Raw genomic sequence first — 23,967 nt, 5'->3', positions numbered from 1 at the left:
TTGAAACGACAAACAAAACTGACAAACCTTTAGTTAGACCAACTAAGAAAAAAAGAAGACTCAAATTGAAATGAAAGAGACTTTACAAATGGTAACATAGAAATACTAAGGATCATAAGAAACTACTACAAACAGTTATACGCCAACAAATGAGATAACATAGAAGAAATGGGTAAATTCCTAGAAACATACAACCTACCAGGACTGAATCATGAAGAAACAGAAAATCTGAACAGAGCAATTACTAGTAAGATTGAATCAGTAATCAAAAACCTACCAACAAACAAAAGTCCAGGACCAGATGGCTTCACTAGTGAATACTACCAAACATTTAAAGAAGAATTAATACCAGTTGTTCTCAAACTCTTCTAAAAAATGGAAGAGGAGGGTACACCTCCTCCAAATTCATTTTTTAAGACCAGTATTACCCTGATACCAAAGCCAGACAAGGACACTACAAGAGAAGAAAATTACAAGCCAGTATCCCTGACAAAAGCAGATGCAAATACCCTCAGAAAAAAGCTGAATTTAGTAGTACATTAAAAAGATCATACAAGTGGGATTTATTCCTGGGATGCAAGGATGGATAGACAAATCGTTAAATCTGATAAACCACAAATGGAAGGATAAAAATCATATCATCTTTTCAATAGATGGAGGTACAGAAAATGCATTTGAGAAAATTCAGCATCCTTTCATGATAAAAACTCTTAAATTAGGTATAGAAGGAACATACTGCAACATAATAAAGGCCATATATGACAAGCCATGGCTAACATCATACTCAAAAGTGAAAAACTGAAAACTTTTCCTGTAAGTTCCAGAACAAAACAAGGATGCCTGCTCTCACCACTTTTCAACATAATGCTGGAAACTTCAGACAGAGCAATTAGGGAAGAAAAAGAAAGAAAAGGCATCCAAATTGGAGATGAAGAAGTGAAATTGTCCCTGTTTGCAGATGACATGATATTGTATACAGAAAACCATAAAGACTCTACCAAAAAGACACAAAGTCATTAGAACTAGTAAACGACTTCAGGAAAGTTGCAGGATACAAAATCAATATACAAAAATCAGTTGCATTTCTATACACTAACAATGAACTATTGGAAAGAGAAATTAAAACAACCCCATTTGCAATAACACCAAAAAGAATAAAATACTTAGGAATAAATTTAACCATGGAATTGAAAGATTCGTACATTGTAAATCATAAGACGATGAAAGAAATTAAAGAAAACACAAATAACTAGAAAGATATTTCGTGTTCATGGATTGAAAGAATATTGTTAAAATGTTCATACTACCCAAAGCTATCTATAGATTCAGTGCAACCCGTATCAAAATTCCAATGGCATTTTTCACAGATATGGAAAAAACAATCCTAATATCTGTATGGAACCACAAAAGACCCCAGATAGGCAAAGCAATCTTGAGAAAGAACAAAGCTGGAGGCATAACACTTCCTGAATTCAAACTATATTACAGAGTTATAGTATTCAAAACAATATAGTCATAAAAACAGACACATAGACAAATGGAACAGAATAGAGAGCCCAGAAATAAACCCATGTATGGTATATATGGTCAATTAATTTTCAGCAAAAGAGCCAAGAATATGCAGTGGGGAAAGGGTATCTCTTCAATAAATGGTGCTGGGAAAATTGGATAGTCACATGCAAAAGAATGAAACTGGACAACTATCTTATACCATACACAAAAATCAACTCAAAATAGAATAAAAACTTGAATATGACACCTGAAACTTTAAACTCCTGAAAGAAAACGTAGGGGGTAAGCTCCTTGACATCAGTCTTATGATGATTTTTTGAATTTGACACCAAAGCAAAGGCAATAAGAGCAAAAATAAACAAGTGGGACTACCTCAAACTGAAAAGCTGCACAGCAAAAGAAACCATCAATAAAATGAAGAGGCAGCCTATGAAATGGGAGAAAATATTTACAAATCACGTGTCTAATAAGGGATTAATATCCAAAATATACAAGGAACTCATGAAACTCAGTAGCAAAAATCCTCAAATAACCCACTTAAAAAATGGACAAGAGAACTAAATAGACATTTTTTCAAAGAAGACATACAAATGACCATCAGCTACATGAAAAGTTCTTCAGCATCACTAATCATTGGGGAAATGCAAATCAAAATCACAATGAAATATCACCTCACACCTGTTAGGATGGCTATTATGAGAAAGACCAGAGACAACAAATGCTGGCAAGGATGTGGAGAACAGGGAGCCCTTATACACTGGTAATGGGAATATAAACTGGTACAGCCAGCCACTATGGAAAACAGCATAGAGTTCCTCAAGAAATTTAAAAAAATAGAACCATCCTATGATCCAGCAATCCCACTTCTGGGTATATATCCAAAGGAAATGAAATCAGTATCTCAAAGAAATAACTGTACTCCTGTGTTTATTGCAGCATTATCACAATAGTAAAGTATAGAAACAACCTAAGTGTCTGTTGACAGGTGAGTGGATAAAGAAAATGTGGTGTGTATATACACAATGGAATATTATTCATCCTAAAAGAATTATTACTGCCATTTGTAATAGCATGGATGAAGTGAAATAAGCGAGACAGAGAAAGATAAATAATACATGGTACGCTTAAATGTAGAATCTAAAAAAAAAGTTGAGCACATAGAAACAGTAGAATATTGGTTGCCAGGGGCTGGGAGGTGGAAGAAATAGGGAGAGGCTAGAAAAAGGGTACAAACTTTCAGTTACAAGATAAATAAAGTCTGAGATTCTAATGTATAATGTGGTGATTGTGGTTGATAATACTGTATTGCATAATTGAAATTTGCTAACAGAATAGAATTTAAGTGGTGTCATAAAAAAAGAGATAGATATATGAGATGATGGATGTCTTAACTCGATGGTAGGAATCCTTTCATAGTGTATACATATATCAAATCATCACGTTGTACACTTTAAATATATTACAGTTTTATTTGTCAATTGTACCTGAATAAAATTGAAATTTAAAAAAAGTAGAAGGGGGAAAATGAGAAAACGTTGTCAAATCATTCTGGTTGTTTGTTTTGTACTCTTTATCTTTCATACATATTTACCAGCTAAAATCAGGGTTTTAGTTTCTCCACTTCTATTGCTCTTTTCAGGAAAATCCAAATATTTAGACGTTTGATGATAGATTTTAAAATGTTTAGATGTTTTTCTCAATGTTGTCATTTAATGCTTGTTAAGACTATTGGAAGGTTTAGTAGGTTTGATATACGTCTCTAGCCTATCAACCTGCTAAGAAAAAATATTTTTAAAGCTTGTTTTATTGTTAAGTATCATACAAATACAGAAAGCCATATAAAACAAATGTATAGCTTAATGAATTATTGTAAGACAAACTCCTGCTGAAGTAATTTTAACGTCTTTGAATTACCATTGAGATATCACAAGTCCATAGGAAAATATAATTAAATAAATTAGTAAAACAGTGAGATTTTCATAAATAAATGATAATGAAAATTGCAATATTTAGTTTTATCTATGAATATTTATGTATTTAGATATGAATATTATTTCCAGAGTTGCAAATAGTGTGAAAATGCCACCCAGTAGCACCATTATGTTGTGATAACAGATTTATTTGGATTATGTTGTGGGTCCTCAGGGCAGAAATACTCTAAATTAGACTTCCGCATAATACTTAGGGTACTACTGGCATATTTTATTGATATCACTTATTACAGAGTTTCACTGTCCAGTGGTTCAAAAGTTCAGAGGTCTTCTGGATTGTTTCACAGTTTGTAACTGTGCCCAAAGCCGGATGGAGTGATAGCTGAACACTAGTTGTGCAGTTTGCTGTTCGTAACTTTCATGTTAGGATCACTAACTAAATATTGCATTTACCAATCAGTAGAGTTTCTCACTAAGTTCATTTTAAAAAATTGTTTGAAAAATGGCCTCTAATTCGTTGAGGGAAAGAGAGAGAGAGCATGAGAGTGAGAAACACTTTGATTGCAACATTTAAAATTGAAAACTGGAAATAAATCTAAACTTTTAATTCAGAAAGTATTCTTAGATGACAAGAATGCCTTCAGGCAGGAGAGAATAAATTTCTGCTTACTTTAAAGGTTAAAATAAAGCACTGAAAACGTACAGAGTAAAGTTGAAGTTAAAAGTTATAAGTAACATATAACTTTTCACGTGAGTGGTGTTTTTCTCCTCCCTTTTCTTTATTGCCATGCTGTGATCCATTCTTCTCCCTGAGGAGTACTATAATACATTTTCTCAGAAAACATGTACTTTTAAAAATAAATTAAAAGTTTTGTTGTAAACTCAGAGCTATACATTGTTCATTTCTGTGGTAAGTGCATGTAGGGGAAGGATGTCTGTCCCTCCTTTTCAAAGCTTACAGTAGGCATGTGCTTTAACAAATCTAATGCCCTATTTCTAACTTTTGCCTTCAGGAGCTACAATTGGAACATGCAAGACAAGCCTTTGCACTAAAAGACAAAAGCAAAAGTGGCCTGATTTCTGGTCTGGATTTCAGTGACATCATGGTTACCATTCGGTCTCACATGCTTACTCCCTTCGTGGAGGAGAACTTAGTTTCAGTAAGTAAAAAGCAAGTACTTCAACTTTTTATTTCCTTAAACCTTTTGAACGATTGGGTCCTGGGTTGCTTCCTTGGACCCATCTGACTGTCAGCTGTTCTAACTATATGCTTGGCTGGTAGAAGGTAAACAGGTATGTGTGTAAGGGAGGTGGGAGTGATGGTGAATAGTCTTTCCCCAGATCATAGCTTTTTTCAGAGCCACCGTCTTGCTCTCATGTATTTCCAGATTGTTTATTTCCATTTACAGAGTGCAACTAAAGAAAACAAGGAAATTTGTAGACAAGAGTGTGCAATTACTTTTTCCAGTGGGCGGTACCTCTCCCAGACACAACTGCCTTCACCTTGGCCTCTTTCCATCTCACCAAGCTCCCAAAGCCTTGCTATAAGGATGGCTCTTTCCTTTGTTGCCTGCAGGGTGCTGTTTGCTAGAGGAATCGTCACTGGCCTCTACACTCTTTTAATAACCAAGGCCATGGCAGAAGGTATGGAGGAAATATGTGGGCACCAGCTTCTGGCTCACTCCTCTCTCTGCCCCTTCACCTGTACATTCAGTTTGCATGGACCAGACAGTTTTTGTTCTGTCAAACTGCTAATCTCTGTAAAGTAATCATCTGGACCAATAGCAAACTGATGTCATCCACTTCCTCACAAAGAGTGGTGAAACTTTCCTCACGTACCAGTTTTCTTGTTCATGTGTTGTACTTATGTATAAGTTTTTGATTTCTGCTTGTTTTAAATGGAGGGAAGCCAATGGGTGCTTTTGTTGTTTCAGCTGAAGATCATTATCCCTGATTTAGACTGGGGTAGAAAGATCAACTTCTGTTCTTTTTCTTCAGTGAATTTGAACATGGAGCATGTCACTTTCTCCTACACGTTTCACCTCCTTGACACCCATCTCCCACTCCCCTACCCTCACCTCATACCCAAGCCAGAAAATGAAAGAAGGAAAGAAAGAAAGGGAGAGAGGGAAGGAAGGAAAGAAGAAGGAAAGAAAATCCTAGAGAGAAGGACTCACTCAGTGCCTTGGGATTAAAAGACTCATTTAATCTTTCCACTAGGGTTAGAGAGACCTATTATAGCCTCAGTTTACCGAATGCCATTTCAATCCCCAGAGGAATGTATGAAATAATTTGAGTGCTGCTTTTGGGACACTGGTATCCAAATTCAGGCTAATACAAGTATCATGTGTATTTGGGCTGAGGCATGTGTGAGAGAGGTGGTGGGAGTGGATATATTTGCCTATCATTACCTACACTATTCTTAATAGACCTTTATAATTAAGGTTGTCACACTGGTATTTCCATAAATAGATTTATTTTTGATTGATTTTTTAAATAGAGAATGTTTTCAATCGTATGGGTTCTTCTGACTCCTGGCTTAGAAATTAGGCTTTTGAAAACTATGAAAAATATTCTTTTTGAGTTTATGTCCAAGTGGTGGGCAGAGGGAGAAATTACCTCCTCATCCTGCAGAGGTGGTGAAGCCCACGTTGCCCACCATCCCTCCCCAGGCATGAGAGAGCCTCTTTGGCACTGTTCCACTAAAGACATAATTTATAGCAAATAAATCCTCCCTAGATTTTCTCTACATTTTTGGAGTTTTTGGTAGTTGTATCTTGCATGATACAAATTTAGAGCCCAGCACAGAGTGCTAAATATCTTAGTTATAACAATGGCTTTAAAAAAAAAGATTAGGAAAGTTGATATAGTAAAATAGTCTTAAAATTTAAAGTTACCACTGGTTTTTGTGTATGTGTGGAGAGGAAGAAAAGCAAGTTTTAAAAAATACTCCTTATATTGTCCTTCCCTTATATTGTACCTTAATGTTTGGGTTATCCAGACCTAACAGGAGGTCCATAGTTGAGGGTCTTGGAAATCCTGTTTAAATAACCGTTGTTTTTGATCTGTGATAATTATATTTGTTGTTTCTGACCTTATAGGTAGATGAACCATGAAGTCCAATTTCCAGATGTTGCTTTCTTCCTTAAAACCTAAATTACGTAGACCTCCCTGAGGGCATGAAATGCACTGAATGTTTCGTATGATACTTTCCATGTATTTACGGACTGGTTGTTAATCGTTTTAATAACGAAGACTCCTTTGGATCTTCTTTGAGAAAAGTGGCATCCATAAATGTGTTTTTTGTTTTTGTTTGTTTTTTTAACTTTTTGTGTTGTCGTTTCTTAGGCAGCTGGAGGAAGCATCTCACACCAGGTTAGCTTCTCCTACTTCAATGCCTTTAACTCCTTACTGAATAACATGGAGCTTGTTCGTAAGATATATAGCACTCTAGCTGGCACAAGGAAAGATGTTGAAGTCACCAAGGGTAAGATTTAAAAAATATATATTGATTTGAATCTCAGCATTTTCGCTTTTGTTTGTCTAGGGCATGAAGTTGATCTAAGTTTACCACTCTGAAGCCAGATTTAGAAAGTATGTTACCATGTGTATTTGCTTCACTTGGGCCATAATAGTCTCCAAAATCCAGGTGGATTTAATGGGATGCTGAGATCAGGAATGAGAAAGTGGCTTTGACAGTTTTGAAAAGAACCTTGGCCCAATCTGTCAAACAGGTCAGTGGCACTGTGGCAGCAGCTTGTTTGTAATCGGAAGGAGTTGCCACAGAAAGATGGGCAAGCCTGCTCCTTTTACTGAATTGTAGTAGGAGGTTTTAGGTGACTGGAGAACAGCCAAGTCTTTTATCTTTGTAACTCTGGAGACCAAAGCCAATAAATAAGATAAGAGAGAGGATTCTAAAGAGATTGTTTCATCTTTGAAGTTAATTTATCTGTTTTATCATCTTAACATTTTATCTTTTGCCAGCTTTTGGAATTTTGTAGTTATTCCTATATAGTTGAACTTGGGTATTTAAATTGTGTTTTAGATTTCTAAAATAGTATTAAAATGCCTTAAGCTTTCAGATTATAGTTGATTAAGGTAGAAGTTTGTTGTATATTAAGAATCTTTTAGGATTTTGAAATATTTTCTTTTTCTTCCAGAGGAATTCGCCCAGAGTGCCATACGCTATGGCCAAGTCACCCCACTAGAAATTGATATCCTATACCAGCTTGCAGACTTATATAATGCTACAGGGTAACTATTCCGATAATTCTCCATGATATTTATTATAGGACAGTTGTTTTAACATGTGAATCAGTCGTCTGCTTTCAGTTCATTTTAACAATCCTTTATTCAGTGTATAAATTCCAAGAGAGACAGGCAGATAGGAGAAAAGGGGAGGAGGGAGAGACAGAGGAAGACACTTTAAAGGTAGGAGGAGATAGAGGGAGGGACAGGGAGAGAAAACAAGAGGGGGAAAAAGAGAGAAGAGGGGAGGGAAAAGGAAGAGAAGAGATGGAGAGAAAGAGGTAAAAGAAAGGATTAGGGGTTGAGGGACATGAGAGAGGGAAATGGGTGAAGGAAGAAAAATGAAAGAGAAGGGGAGGGAAGCGAGAAGAAGTAAGAGAGGGATGGAAACTTGATTTAATTTGGACTGTGAGGAGGTGTTAGGCATTTTAAGAGATTTGTGGAAATTTGCCTAAATTTATAATAAAAACTGAGGTGCACGTTCAGGAATCTTGTAATCTTTTCGGTTCATCCCGAATAGTCATTTTACTAAACAGTATATACCATTTTGTGTTGGAGAGTATTATTTTCTTGAAATATTCCTGTGATATTATCATCATAGTTACTGTCACAGACAACTCAGATGTTTTATGCCTCTATTTTATAGACTGAACTAACCAAAGCACATAGAGGGTATTTAATTTGCAAAACCTTAGGCAAATCCAAAAGAAAAACCCTTATCTGTGGGCTCCCAGCAGGACCTGTGGGATAAGGCACTTACAATCTATTAAGGGGTCAGATTTTTTTCACTCGCCTCTAGTAGTTATTTAAGTGTAGGAATACCTGAAAAATGGGTTTTAACTCTAGAACTGAGGACTAATAGAAGTTGAGTGTACATGGGTGATTTATTGCCTTCGTTCTATATAATTGAACTGGAGATAATACTAAATATACCAGTCCATCTTTGATGATTGACATGAAATATCAGGCCATGCCTCATCCACGTAGAATTCACATTTTTAGCTAAGGTTTGAGCCTCCTTCATAATAATAAATGCTTTCTAAACATGCTTCTCAAAACTGGATCTGGTGTGACCCTCTAGCTGGTTCATGGAATGTACTTATTTTTAAGTAAATTTTTTGGAAACGTTAGTACATTCACATGGTTCAAAACTTAAAGAGTTTAATAGAGCATGCCACGAAAAAGTCTCCCCTCTACCCTGTGCCTTTTCTTAAAGACAACCAGTGTTAATCTGTTTTGTGTTTATCCTTCTCGAGATACTTTACACCTATGCATTAAATATATATGCTAGGTGAATACGTTTAGTTTGTATGAACTGTCAACGTCTTTACTTTGCTTCTGGCAGGAATTATTTTTTTACTTTTAATATCTATCATTGGAGTCTTATTAAATTTGTGTACTCCACATTATTTCTCTGGAGTCTTTTGCTTTTTGTTGTGGCAAGCACAGTCTAAAGATTTTTTTTCTTTCTGAAATGATCTGTGTGAATAGGGAAATATTACTCTTTTTTTTTTTTTGAGGAAGATTAGCCCTGAGCTAACTACTGCCAATCCTCCTCTTTTTGCTGAGGAAGACTGGCCCTGAGATAACATCCGTGCCCATCTTCCTCTGTGTTATATGTGGGGCGCCTGCCACAGCATGGCTTGCCAAGCGGTGTCATGTTGGCACCTGGGATCCGAACCAGCGAACCCTGGGCCGCTGAGAAGCGGAATGTGCACACTTAACCGCTGCGCCACTGGGCCGGCCTTGGGAAATACTACTTGTAAACCATAGTTCTTCCCCTCCCCCCTTTTTTGTGAAGACAGATAATCTTGGTGTGAGAAATTTGTCGATGTCTAATAGTTTTTTCTTTCCCTTCTTTTTTGCCTGAAGGCGCTTGACTTTGGCAGATATTGAGAGAATAGCCCCACTGGCTGAGGGGGCTTTACCTTACAACCTGGCAGAACTTCAGAGACAGGTAGGAGGAGTCTCATAAATAGAATCACCTTCAAAAATGCTGAAATACTGTGTACATGGCAGTCTAAAGCTTCCGAATGCTATGAAAGTTAAAACTACTGTCCAAAAAAAGACTTTACTTAGCTCAAAAATTACCTTTATAAGGAACCCTCATACACTGCTGGTGGGAATGCAAACTGGTGCAGCCACTGTGGAAAACAGTATGGAGATTCCTCAAAAAATTAAAAATAAAACTACCATATGATCCAGCCATCCCACTACTGGGTATTTATCCAAAGAGCTTGAAGTCAGCAATCCCAAAATCCTATGCACCCCAATGTTTATTGCAGCACTGTTTACAATAGCCAAGACGTGGAAGCAACCTAAGTGTCCAGCAACAGACGAATGGATAAAGAAGTTGTGGTACATATATACAATGGAATACTACTCAGCTGCAAAACAGAACAAAATCATTCCATTTGCAATAACATGGATGGACCTTGAGAGAATTATGTTAAGTGAAAAAAGCCAGCGAGAAAAGGATAATCTGTGTATGACTCCACTCATATGAGGAATTTAAAATTATGGACTAAGAACAGTTTAGTGGATGCCAGGGGAAAGGTGGGGTGGGGGGTGGGCACAAAGGGTGAAGTGGTGCACCTACAACATGACTGACAAACATTAATGTACAACTGAAATTTCACAAGATTGTAACCTATCAATAACTCAATAAAAAAAAAATAAAGACAAAAAAAAAATTACCTTTATATAACTCTTACCCCCACCCTCATAGGATATTTTTATGGGGTAACTAGATTTATGTTTATGTTTTTTTATTTTAGCTTTATTTTATTTAGTTTAGTTTTTTATTTTATTTTATTTTTTATTTTAGTTTATTATGAAGATAAGGAAAATAAGAGTGCAGACATACATGAGCTTGGCTTCCTTCCCCCTGGAATTAGCAGTCTTTTCCTTTCATTTGTCTAGTCACATTTAAAGATTAGTGTTAAGTTCACCTTGTGACATTAAATTGATATTTATAGGGTTTTTAAAATACAAAACATTCCTCTAATGAAATAAATCTTTCACTGAGATTGTGTCTTACAGATTAAAGCAATAATACAGGAAAACTAATTAATGAACCAGAAAGAAAATCTTGATTATTATTACATTTTTGATAAAATGTTAGTTTGGTTTTTTTTTATGTTAGGATGATTAAAACAAAGCTTCTGAGTCCTATAAAGTTAATGCAGTCCTATTTCTGATCTCAAAAATAGTGTTTTGGTAGGAAAATAAGCCCCATGATATTACCTTGAAGAGTGAAATGGAATGGTTTTTAAAGCCATCTTGTTTTGAACTGAAATTCCAACTTCTGTAGCATTTGGAGGAAACCTCAGTGGTGGAGATGGTCGCATGGCTTTGGGTGGGTGGGTGAGGGTTAAGAGGACTAGTCCTTGTCCTCCTGGTATTTCCCTGTTCTAGTAGACATGAGACCTGTGTCTCTTGTGAGTCTTTAGGGGACTATGATGTTCTGTGAGGCTGGGAGACATGGGAGGTCGTGGGGAGAGGAGGGAGAAGACAGGAGACAAGCAGAGAGAGAAACAAGCTAAATGGACATGCCATGGAGAGAGCCCAAGTCCACTTGTTCTTCATTGCTGCCACATTGGTGAATACCCAAGTGTGCTTGTGAAAAATCAAGTTTATAGTGTGGTTCACTTTGGGACATTCCGGTAGGAAATCCTTCTTCTACTTGAGCTCCATGGAATGATTCTGCCTCTGAAACTAATTAGAATTTCCAGTTTTATTTTACATAATAAACAAGAACTTTTGTAGTCAGGTAAGTAAATCGCAAATGGAAAATATTGCTTTTATATCTCCATTTTATATTAATACTTTGCTTGGTGTGTAACAGATCTTCCTGCAGGTTAAAATATATCTGTAACCTATTGCAGTTTAGCTTCTTTAGTGCAGAAAACTCTTATCTGCAGCCCTCAAAGTTTATTTCCATTACAAGTTCTTAGAGCCTTTAAAAGTAGATGGATTTACTCCAATTCATTGATTTATAATAAAATTTAATGAAATTATTAAAAATTTGAGACATTGAAATATTTAAAGAGCTCTTACCGAATTTGTTTAGATTTTGTGGTATACATTTATAAAAATTTGCTCTTAAAGTTTGAAAAATTGCATTTCAAAAGGACGTATTTTTCAGTGTTTCATGTCTATTAATAGAGCTTTCCCTAGGGGTGTTCTTAATTTTGTAATTGGGGAATATTTCGTTTAGCTTATTAAAAACAGTGTAATGAATTAAAAAGTCTCAACTCTTTTCCTCCTTTCTCGGCCTTTCTGCTGCTCTTACTTTTTGTTTCACTTGCATCCTAGAGGCCATACCTGGAAGTTTTCTTTGTAATTTTTGGTGTCCTAAATCTACATCTCTTGTGTTTCTTAGTTCTTAGGAGGGTGATGTGATTCTGCTACTGGTATAAATTTTCTTGAAGACAGTTTCGAAGATGATTTGCCTGCCTTCAGTGGCAGCACTGATGCTTTTATGCTGGCATGGGTGGCCTCAAAGGTCTTGTCACTGGGCCAGCCCAATAGCATAGTGGTTAAGTTTGCATGCTGTGCATTGGTGGCTGGGGATCACAGGTTCACATCCCAGGTGCAAACTGGTACACCGCTCATCAAGGCATGCTGTGGCGGCAACCCACATACAAAGTAGAGGAAGATTGGCAGGGATATTAGCTCAGGGACAATCTTCTTCACCAAAAAAAAAAACAAAAACAAAACAAAAAAAAAAGGTCTTGTCACATACATAGGAAATGGGCAGTAATAAAAACCATCACTCTCTCCTCTTTCCCTGGGTTTCTGATTGGCATATCAAGTGGTGGTGGGGTGCTTTCTCTGCCTTTTTCCTAACCAGTAGGATGGTACAGGGATCTGGAATCTCCAGAGAGCAGGGAGAGATCCTGCATATTCTTGCATTGTCCCCAAAGGAGGAACTCAGAGCCTGCATTGTTCTTCCTGTCACATATCAGCTAGATTGGATTGCTGAGGGTTAGGAATAGAGAAACAAAAATGAAGATTTTAAATCTACTTTTCCCCTATAAGTTATTGTGAAAACAACACCTGAGAAAATAAAACTCAGAAATCATAAGTAATTTTTAGAGTTTCATAGAAACAGATTTATGAAGATTGTTTAAGAGGGATTCAAATTTAATGTCCCTAGTCACAGCCATCATAAAATCTGAACTTCACTGTCCTTGGGATCTGGTACAAGTTTCTATGGGCCTCAGTTTCTCCTATAGTAAAGTGAGTACCTTCAAATATTTCCAAGATTCCTTCAAGCTTCTACACTCTGTAAAAATGGTGTGAATCAGTAGATTTTTATTTTTATTTTACTTTCAAAATTCTAAATGTATCCTCCTTTTTTCCTTGTAGCATTAAAAACTTTGTAAGGAATACAGACTAGGAGCCAAGTAGAATAATGTAAAAGTATGCCTAAGTCCTTACAGCAACCAAAGTAGTGAACATTCTGCAATTTTCAGTCCAGAAAAGACTTTTTTTGGTTAATATATTTTAGATTGTGAGGCATGCTAAGGCAGCCATGTAGACTACTAGTTTAGTGACTCAGTTTTTAAAAATTCTCTAGGGCACAGAATTACAATAATGCTAAGTATAACTATTTTTGTGTCACTTCCAGAAGACATTTTTTACTCTCTTATAATTTTTCCTATATTGCCAAACTAGGAATACATAATTATCTACATTTCATATGTGGAGTGTTCCCCTACAGGAATCTACTTGAAACTTAGATATAAAATAGGAAGGATAGCATGTTTTGTTGTTACCTCCCTGTGAAAGTTGTTACAAAAACATGTTCGTGATAGAGACCTCTGAGCTCAGAAATAGAAGGGAAGTTAGGAGAGGCAGAGGTTAAGAACTTGGGCACTGATTATGTAGCATCCTTCCTTTCTCAGTTTCCTCATTTATTAAATAGAGACAATAGTATCCATCTGATAGGGTTATTGTAAGAATTACATGAGAAAATGCACTAACATTAGCGTGCAATGTGTTAACTGCTATTATTGTGGTGGTTGTTCCTGTTGTTGAATATGAGAAGCCTATCTGAGCAAGCTCCAAGTTGGGCTCAGATGTATTTATGACACAACTCCTTCATCCATCCTCATCTGCTTTCCTTAGGTGGAAGGGGATAGGAGGTGAGGAAGAATTATATCTTTATATTTATTGCCTGAAATGTTTTACTTTTTACATTTTTTTGTGCTGGCTGAAATTCTACATACATTTTCTAAAAATTTAATTAATGGATATTCATATAGAAAAGAAACCCCTACCCCACACCATACACAAAAATCTGTTTCAGTTGGAATGTTCTAAATATGAAAGATAAAAGCCTAGAGAAGGTAACATAGGAGATTATATTCGTGATCAAGAGATAAGCAAAGATTTCATAAACAGAGTACAAAATACCTGTCATAAAGAAAAAGATTAATAAGTTAAACATCATTAAATTTAAGAACTTTTGTTCATTGAAACATATCACTAAAAGGGTTGAAAAGACAAACTACACAGAAGGTAACGATAGAGGAGATCCGAATGGCAGAAGAGAGGGAGGATGGGAGAGGGAGAAAAGAAGAAAGCAAGGAAAGTTTAGTATCATTAGTAAACAGAGAAAATACACATTAAAACTACAATTCAGCACTGTTTTATACTATCCAGATTGGCCAAAATAATACTCTGACAATGGCGAGTGTTCAGGACGTGGAGGGATGGTAACTGTCGTAAAGCTGCATCACCACTTTGGAAAGCATTTGCCAGTATCAACTACAGTTGAAGAGACACATGCCCTGTGACCTGGCAGTTCCTCTCCTGGTGTAGTCCCTAAGAGGAATGACTACGTGTGTTGATTAAAAGACTCTTGCAAGAACGTATATAGCAGTGTTATCTGCAATAGTAAAATATTGGAAAAAATTCTCCAATATTCATCAACAGTAGAATGGGTAAATTTGTTGTGGGATGGAGACGAACAATGAGAAAAGTGGAAATTTTCATTTGAGAAAAGTGAGTTAAATAAAAGGAGATGGGTTGCAGAGAGAAGAGGATGTGACATTTTTGGAGCACAAAGCACTTTGGAGGTTAAAACCAGGTTAAAGAACAGTTTTGGCCCCGTATGAGAATGGGTAAACAAACTTCTTTTTCTTTACTGTGTATCATAATTACTTTTTCAGCTGAATGGGGTAAAGATCTATGATGGACCTGCTTGGGCATATATGTACTTTTTAAAACAGTTTTTGTTTCTGTGGGAACTTGTATTCAAGCTACAGACCACTCACACAAAGAACTGGGTTGGGTTCTGCCAAAGCATTGTTAGAATGATTTTTCTGCCTATTTCATGTGTAGCATTCCTTCGACATAGGACTGTTTCTCTTTTGCGTTCTTATGGATCTTCTTCGAACTTTGGATTCATGAGTAAAGGAGCTTGCTAGTTCCTTTTTTTGGGAACTTTTTACCTCTGTCACTCATGATAGTTTTGCCGTAAATGGAAGTCTGTTCTCAAAAAGGAAGAAATTGGGTTTATATATTAGTTTTATTTATTTATTAACCATTTACATCATTTAAATTATTAGATTTAAAGACTTATTACAGTCTTTAACACAATCTAATCCCCCTCTTACTGAGAGAAAAGTATATATTGTTTAGCATTAAGGAGAAATTTTTTTTCTTTTTCTTTACTCCCATCTCTTTGACTGTCACAGCTTTGGGTTTTAATCTTGTTTTGTAAAGCCAAGAATACTGAATTCATATCCAGGCTTATTAAATTCGTAGGTGTGATTTGCTGACAAAAGAATTTCGTTTTACTTTCCCTAGCCTTATTTTGCCGTTCCAGTCATACGTTTTAGTTGGTATAAAATCTAGCCTTTTGTTCCCCCCTCCTATGCTCAGTGTAAAAGACATCAGCTTTTCCTTCCTTTTTTTCTATCCATGAATAGTGTGCCATTTGGAAGAGGCAGACCTCTGTATTGGGTTGGCACACCACGTGAAGCAGCGCGGTTTGGGCAAGTTGCTTAACTTGTTAACTGACATGAGTTTGCTTTATCTAATTCTTATTTATAGGATGAGGTACATTTGACAACAAAAGCAAAGGAACTTTCTCCTCTCCAAATGAGATCTCAAGTCATTTCCTATCATACACATACATATGCTAAGGGAGCAGGTTAAAAATCATTTAAGATTCTCAGCTCTTATTTTGCTTTGAAAAACACTTAATTAATCTTGTTAAATATCACCTTCATGATCATAATCATAACCTTAAGGGAAAGAGTGCCTTTTCCTTTGGCCCATTTGCTCACGGTAGGCGATCTTCTTAGTGCTGAGTATTTTCTTTCAGCCTAAATGCTAAAAATTCAGTACACAGTCATTAATAGGGATGACAGCTACAGTAGCATTCTACTTATGAATATTCATGAAATGAAATCCATAGCATTAATTACATTAATTTACATACCTGAATACAAGCGAACCATAAGTTATAGTGATAGCTAAGCCTAAAAAAACCCTTTAGTAACCATAGATATATATTTTTATATGTATGTTTTTAAAATAAATTCTGTGTAAGAAGAGTGGAGGCGACATTTCTTTCAAAAGACCTTTGAGTATTTATAGTTAGAGATGCTTTTAGCTGAGAATTAAAGCACAATGTAATCCTTCAGTTTTCATAGGATTTTGTAGGGCTTATACGCATTCTTTAAAGGAAGAGAGTATAAAGAAAATATATGTAGTTGAACACAGGAGAAATCTTCTATGTGAATAAGGGAATTAGTGGTTACTTTATTCTTATTTGGGATCATAACCCTTTTATCCTGTTAGTTTTAATTCAACATATTCTTTTGAAAGTAGACATGATTGAAAATAATTCATAATCTATGAGAATGAGGTTTATTTTCACCTGGTTTTGTGATTGAAAAACTCCAGTTTCAGAAAAAAGTTTTATCTGCATGTTTTTAGAAGTTAAAAACATTTTGCTACATGTTTAATAGCATAACAGTGACATTGATTTTAAAAGATTTTTAAGTCTATGCAGAATGCCATAGTTTAAATTGCTTCAGAATATGTGATGTTAAACATCGTCTTTACCTTGAAGATACAGATCGTGTTTGTTTTCAACTATGTTGTCTTTGAAGCAGAGTTATCACAATTAGCTGGTTAACCTCAGTGTGTTCAATTAACATTTAAAAAACTAACTGAAGCATATGCAGGCAATATAGTACCTTAAAATGATACCACAACGGTTTTTTCATTAATGAATGAAAAATAAAATTTAAAAAAATCATTTCATTTCATCTCATTCTTTTATGATTTCTATTTATGTACCTGTTTAAAAATGTATATTATATGTAATTTTATAATATTTATTACTTAGATTTGTATGTGTATAATTAGTACAGTGAAACATGCATATAATTTATAAATGAAATCATATATTGGGGTTAGATGCTTAAAATCTTTGCTTGGCAGGAGTGTTCACTCATAAACAGTAGTTGGAGACTGTTGACTTAAGAATGAGTCTTATGAGAATGCAGAGGAGTGACCAGGGCCATCGCTCTGCTTATTCCCTGTTTCACGGTGAGACCTTTAGCACGTCACCTGTCCTGTCCATAGTATAGCCATCTTACCTTTGTATGCACAGGGGACCGACTGACAAAATAGGACAGTGTGGTCTCACTGTGGGTAGAAATTGCTGAGAGTCAGCGTTCTGATGGTCTCACAAGGGAGTTTATTTACGGAAGATTGAAAAGCATTGGCCCCCTGTGGGCTGCATTAGGGCGCAGGTTCTGAGTGCTTGGTGAGGTACTTTCACCCTTTGGAAGACAGCAAATCCCTAAACAGTCTAAAATTAGTATTATTAGTATAGTAATAAACAGAACAAAAAGTAGTTATCCTTTTGGATGGCACATTTCTTGCTGCTCTGTGAATGAATCAAAATTAGGCTTATACTCAAGGTTTTGTTAAAATAGCCTGCTTTTTCCCTTATTAGATTTCAAATAAAAGTATCAATCTCAAATTATTAATCGCTCACTTTTGTTACAGCATGTAAATCAGACATAATGGATGGCTATGCAGTTGCTTGGGCTAACTTGATAGGAAAAATGTATTCCCTGCAAGACTATGATTATGTCCTACTATGTGTAATTTTCCACCTTTTTTATGATGGTTTCTCCTGTGTACTAAATTCAGTTTTGGATATAATAGATGTATATTTTCACCTAAATTGGTATATTGGGATAGTTGAGATTTATAAAGTATGGTAGTGATATTATTTGAACTAATTGCCGGATTTTCCATGGGTTTCATCTTGACTTTTCATTAAACATTACTTACTTTCATTTTTACTGTGCAATTTATTGAACCACAACACTCTGGTAAGCATAATGAGCTTTTAAAAGATCTCTGTCTACAGAGATCACAATCAAACATTAAATATTTAGATATCAGATGCTTTGGTTAAAACAGAAATGATACTTATTGTGGTGCAAAATTTACAAAACAGGAAGGCAGATAAAATATTTCAATAGGCTGCTTTCCAACTTGTTTGTTAATATCTGGCTTTGCCATATTTAGTTTGGTTAATTGAGCTTTGAAGAGATTGTACAAATGAAAGCAAATCAGAGTAGACTAGCTTACTTTTTTTCCTTCTTTCAGACTTTAGGCATAGATTCCCTCTCCATTAAATTATTCTGAGAGTATCTAAACTTTTTATTATGCTGGTTTTTTTGTTTGTTTGTTATGAGGAAGATTAGCCCTGAGCTAACATCTGCTGCCAATCCTCCTCTTTTTGCTGAGGAAGACTGGCCCTGAGCTAACATCCATGTCAATCTTCCTCTACTTTATATATGGGATGCCTGCCACAGCATGGCGTGCCAAGCGGTGCCATGTCCGCCCCCAGGATCCGAACTGGCGAACCCCGGGCCGCTGAAGCAGACCCTGCGCACTTAACCAGTGCATCACCAGGCCAGCCCCTATGCTGTTTTTAAAAAGCTCATTCCTAGTTAATATTTTTCAACTTTCCTTTATGGTAAAGTCAATATTTTATTCCTCCATTTTGGACTGTTTATGTAGCATAATTGCTATTTTTGGGATGAAAATATTAAAGATCAAGACCGACACACTAATAGAGACAAATTATTTCAGATCCTTTATGCTGTGGGATACCTATGAAATAACATTCTGAATCAGAGTAGGATTTTCCTCTTTGCTTTCTTATCGTCATGGATTTTATATTAGAACTATAAATGTGGCTAGGACAGTGGTTCTCGACCTAACTGCCGTGCAGAATGATTTGAAGCCTTTTAAAAATGTATAAGCCCCAGTCCACAGGGATTTATTTTTTTAAAGCCCCTCAATTGTTTTCTTTGCACAGGTAGAGCTGGGGAATACATAGATGTAGGAGAGCAAATGCTCGATAGCACCAGTCACAGATACTAGCGATAACCTCGGTGGTTGAGCTGCAAAGCCAGAAATAAGGGAGCACAGGCTCTGAACCCTTGAAATAGTAGTTATTGAAGTCTTTCACCTTAGCCCAAAAGAGAAGCCCTTGATTTTGCTTTACATATAATCCTAACAATCCTAGTTATGTGATTTTCCCAGCCCTGACAGATGAGAGGCAGCAAAATCAAAGTAGAAGGCTGTTGGTGAAAGAAGTAATAGCTGTCGAGCGTGGGGAAATAGCACAAACAGCTGCATTAGATCTTGGTGCAGTAACTGATGGACGTAGGAATATGGTGACCTGCAGTCGTTAGAAATGGTAGATGATGATCAACGTTCTCTGATTTAGGAATGAAGATAGTTTTTGTACATTTTAGAGATATTTTTAAATTTTTAGTTGGTTAACGTAAAGAAGGGGGAAAGATTTTATATCTAAATGTTTATTTACCTGAAAGATTCATTTCTGTAGAATAATAGTGTCTTCCTCAATAGTAGCAGATAAATGAGGCATTAATAGGCTTGGAAAAAAGTGAAGGGAGAAAAGCTACTGTATCTGTTTGGCTGGATATGGTTTTTAAATGCTAATAATAGAGGTATCTATTTTAAAACCTGAAAATAGCTGACTTGTGGCTTTCTTCATTTGCTCTATGCTTTTACAAAATTTTTTGCATGTTTTCCTCCTCCCCACAGCAATCTCACGGTTTAGGCAGGACTGTCTGGCTCCAGATTGCCGAGTCCGCTTACAGATTCACTCTGGGCTCAGTTGCTGGAGGTGAGTGACATGTCTGTGTGCTGTTTCAAGCTTGTGTTAATGTAATATTATCTCACTAGACTGGGACAGATCAGCAAAGGTGCAGTTCATTGTTCCCGCGGGTCACGCCTGCGGCACTTTCTGAAGTGTTCTTTATGTTTTACCTGTGATCAGAAGACTTGTCACAGCACGGCCATGGCCTCTCTGGCTCCAGTCTGTCTTCAGGACAAAAGCTCTGTAATAATGTGGAAGTCTTGGCTGCAGTGCCGCACTCACCTTAATTATGCTGGTTAGAGCCGGTGGAAGAAATGGAGACTAAGGCTGTGTTTATGGTTTTGGGGATGAGGCAGGTAGGAAATCAAGATTTGGGGTACAAATTCCAGAACCTTATGAAATAAAACAACCTCTCAAAGCAATTCACTTTTGCTTTTCTGCTTCTATTTTTTTCCTCTCCTCTTTTACTGGTTAAGACTATCTAAACTTATAGTTTATTTGCTAAAATGAACCTCCCCTCCCTGTTCCTAGGCAAAGTTTGAGAGACTTTTTTTGCTTCAATCTCTCTATAGAAGATGTGTAGAATCTGAAGTTGCTTTGTTGAGAAGAACCCCACAGGTGTGATTAAAATACTTAGGATTTTTCAAAACAAGCCTGGACTGATGAAACTATCACTTTTTTCTTTTTAGTCTCAGTTTTAGAAGTTGCAAAGCTTATTTTGGTTTTCAACAGTTGAAAAATATAATACTCTACTCCGTGTTAGAAACTTCTCAGTCCCTGAGAAATTCTAAAGCCTGTCCTTTTGGGTTTTTTTTAAACCAAATTCTGTACATAGGGATAGGGTCATGTTGAGATTTGGTTCCAATATTGTGGTTTCAAACTAAGATTAATTTATGAAAATAATTTGGCAAACTAAATTTTAAGATTACAGCCACCTACGTATACATATATAGTCATTTTAAGGGGTAACTGTATAATATTTAAGCATTTAATGGGAAATATTTAGAAATATGTTTTACATATAATAGTTTAATGTTACAGAAAATTGAGTGTTGATTGTGTAATGTTGGTGATGACTTGAAAATCCGCCGCAGTTCTTCTCTGAAGCAGCTGTATTTATGGATCCCAATGGCTGCAAGCCTGTCATCCTTGAGCTGCGTATGGGAGAAGGAAAAATAACACAGTCTCTTTCGTGAGGATAGATGTTGTGTTTTATTTTCTAGTCCTTCGAGATGAGATTTGTTGTCCTTATAGATTCTCCCTTTAACCATGCTCTCTTTGAACCCTTAAAATTGTTTTCTTTGTAGCTGTGGGGGCCACTGCGGTGTACCCTATAGATCTGGTGAAGACCCGCATGCAAAACCAGCGTGGCAGTGGCTCTGTCGTGGGGGAGCTGATGTACAAAAACAGCTTTGACTGTTTCAAGAAAGTCTTGCGTTATGAGGGCTTCTTTGGACTCTACCGAGGTGAGTAAGCAAATCTCAGCTGCTGAAGTTAGTGGTTTTATCTCACCAGCGGCAGATTTCAACTCGCATATTATGAAAATCAGTGTGTACCCTGCCCGGTCAGACTAGGGCTGTTTCTCTCTTTTTATTTTCTGATTGCTCGTTTCCCTTTTTACATTCTTGCTGGTAACTAGCACTATTAGTCTGAAGACAAGGTCTTCATTTCTTCTTCCTGCTATTTATATTTCTTGGAATTCAAATCCTGCGTGTGTCCCAACATGGGTCTCTGGTCACCGTGCTCTTACAAACTAAGGTGCACGTCTGCAGGTGGAATACGAGGACGGCAGCTAAAAAATAGAGAGCTTCTTTTCTCAAAGAATTAGAGAGGAGGAAAACACCCCTTCTCTGTGAAATAGAAGCCAGGGTGCCACTGGAAGGTGAGTTTACTCTCTTATCCACTTGTTTCAACTGGAAGAAATAGCGAATGTTTTTCTCTCTTCCAGATTCATAAGTCTTTTCCAGTGAGTCATCTGAAGTTTACAAAAAAAGAAAACCTTTTGGCTCCAAGTCTCATTCCTGCCCCTTTCCTCCCCTTGGTTCAGAGGCTCTGAGTGAAAGCAGAGAGCTTTTCTTCTGCAGGGAGTGTTAGCACCAGCTCTAGGCTGAGCACAGCGCTGTCGGCGTCAGAGGCAGTGGCCCCGTGCAGAATTCTCCCCACCCCCGTTGGCTTTGTAGGAACTTGTTCTCTTTGGAGGGAGAATGACTTTCATGTAGATGTTTTCACATTAGAATTTAGGGTTTCCTTTGGGAGGGAGATTAATTTTTTAATCTCTTTGGGCGCCACTTGGAATTCTTTGAAAATACTCTCTACATACTCAAGTCCAGGGCATTTATGTAATTTACTGTACTTGTTTGTTTGCACACACGGTCTCATTAATCCCAAGCTCATTCTGAGCTCTGTTGAACTATTTGGCTTAGTACCTCTTCCTTAGAGAGAAAGACTGGTCCTGAACAAAGCTTTATGCTCATGGACCGGAGAAAAAACACCTCTGGTTAGCATTATGTGCAGATATTCAAGTGAGAAATGTAGCTCTGATACACTTAGATTTGAAGGAGAGGGTCATGAGGAGGTTTATGTTTGGCATTATGTATAGTATAAGAGAAGAGAGTGGTTCTGAAATCAAACTAGGCTCAAATACTCAGCTCCTAAGAATGATTGTAATTAATTTTGCTGAAATATTCAGAGCTCTAGTCTCTCTAAATTCTAGCTGTACAGTGTGTTCTCCATGGGAAGAAGTGTGCATTGTCCCGAATGTAGATTGTCACGTGAATGCTTGTTTTAAACTGCATTAAACTCTGCATATCTAGATTTTATTTAATAGGGAATCTAAGAGTCGAGTGGTGCTAAGGTCATTTTTTGTGTGTTTGTTTGACATCTCCAATCTTTTTTTGTCGAATGATGACTTTTCTTCCTCCTTGATATACTTTTAAAGAGAATGACCTCTATTAGAAGGAACCTAGATATATACTGCACAGTTTATTTAGCCTTCTCAATGGATGGATGTTTACAGAAGATTTCATTTGGGAGAGATGTCATGTTAATTAAATGGGTCCAATATAGCAAGTTGGGGGCGGAGGTGAGGAGACAGAGGGATTGCTACCTTTATTCAGGATGTGAGCTGATAAAATCAGTCCTTTAGATGAGAGACTCTTGTATTAGGGAAAGGATTGTAGGAGTCCTATATGTGAACACTGTGATTATTGATATTGTCATATATTGCTTAGAACTGGTCCATTATTCTGTCAGTTGATTGACAAAATTGTTGACAGATTAGCCTAAATTTCTTTGCAGGAAACAATGGTAAAATGACGTAAATCAGTACTTTATTAAAATTCTATGTGCCTTATTGAGGCAAGTTGTAAAACAAATACGCATGCTGACATGGTTGTATGGGAGTTAGAGTAAAAGTAATAGGGTCTGATAATCATGAGGGTTAGCAAGTTAAGACTGCCATCTGCTGATTTCTTCTTTTAAATCAGTCTGCTACCCATTAAGGTGTGTGCGGATTTGTTTGTCATTGATAATTCAGTTTGACTGACAGTAGCCTGTATGTACGATTACTTGCTGGCTCTCAACTCATAGAAAATCACTCAGCAGTATCCTCAAAGCAGGCTTAAGATCAGCAGTGAGCGTGCAAACACATACATAGCTCCCCCTTGGCTGGGTGATTTAAAGGATAGAAAGTGTTTATTGTTAGCATCTTTAAAAAATGTACGCAAGAAATGTATGCTAACAATTTGGATAATCTGTGTGCTTTAGAAAGCTGAGCCCTATGAATATCTACAGATGTTGAATTGTTTATATGTTTTTTTCTTTTCCAGTTTGCAGCCAGCCTGGGAAATTTAACTTTCTAAGAATAATGATTTCCTTTGTTTTAAGAGGATTCTTTTGAAATGTCTTAAGTTTGACATATATTAGTAAATAATACAATAAGCATATGTTTTTGCTTGTAGAAGATACCCATTAAATGATACTTAAAACTGCATTTTTCTTGGAGTTTTGGCTTCCTTTTAAATAAATGAGTGCTGAATTCTGAGTTTCTCTAAAGAGAAAATTATGGGAGCTAGTAATCTGTAATAACCAAGCTAC

General features: G+C 36.5%; 1 protein-coding gene across 16 annotated transcripts in view; it reads left to right on the top strand.

The window, feature by feature from the left end:
* Positions 1-23,967, top strand: part of SLC25A12 (solute carrier family 25 member 12) — a 190,207-nt gene that overhangs the window by 145,352 nt on the left and 20,888 nt on the right. For all 16 annotated transcript variants that reach the window (XM_070241230.1, XM_070241217.1, XM_070241221.1 and 13 more), the window contains 6 exons: positions 4,457-4,603; positions 6,792-6,930; positions 7,604-7,697; positions 9,564-9,648; positions 19,818-19,899; positions 21,180-21,338. In XM_070241230.1, the coding sequence (XP_070097331.1) occupies positions 4,457-4,603; positions 6,792-6,930; positions 7,604-7,697; positions 9,564-9,648; positions 19,818-19,899; positions 21,180-21,338 (706 nt within the window). The remainder of the gene's footprint in view (positions 1-4,456; positions 4,604-6,791; positions 6,931-7,603; positions 7,698-9,563; positions 9,649-19,817; positions 19,900-21,179; positions 21,339-23,967) is intronic.

The sequence above is a fragment of the Equus caballus genome, chromosome 18 (genome assembly GCF_041296265.1).
Source record: "Equus caballus isolate H_3958 breed thoroughbred chromosome 18, TB-T2T, whole genome shotgun sequence".
In the NCBI taxonomy this organism is placed as follows: Eukaryota; Metazoa; Chordata; class Mammalia; order Perissodactyla; family Equidae; genus Equus; species Equus caballus.
Note: the sequence above shows the minus strand (reverse complement) of the source record. Positions and strands in the feature narration are given on the sequence as shown.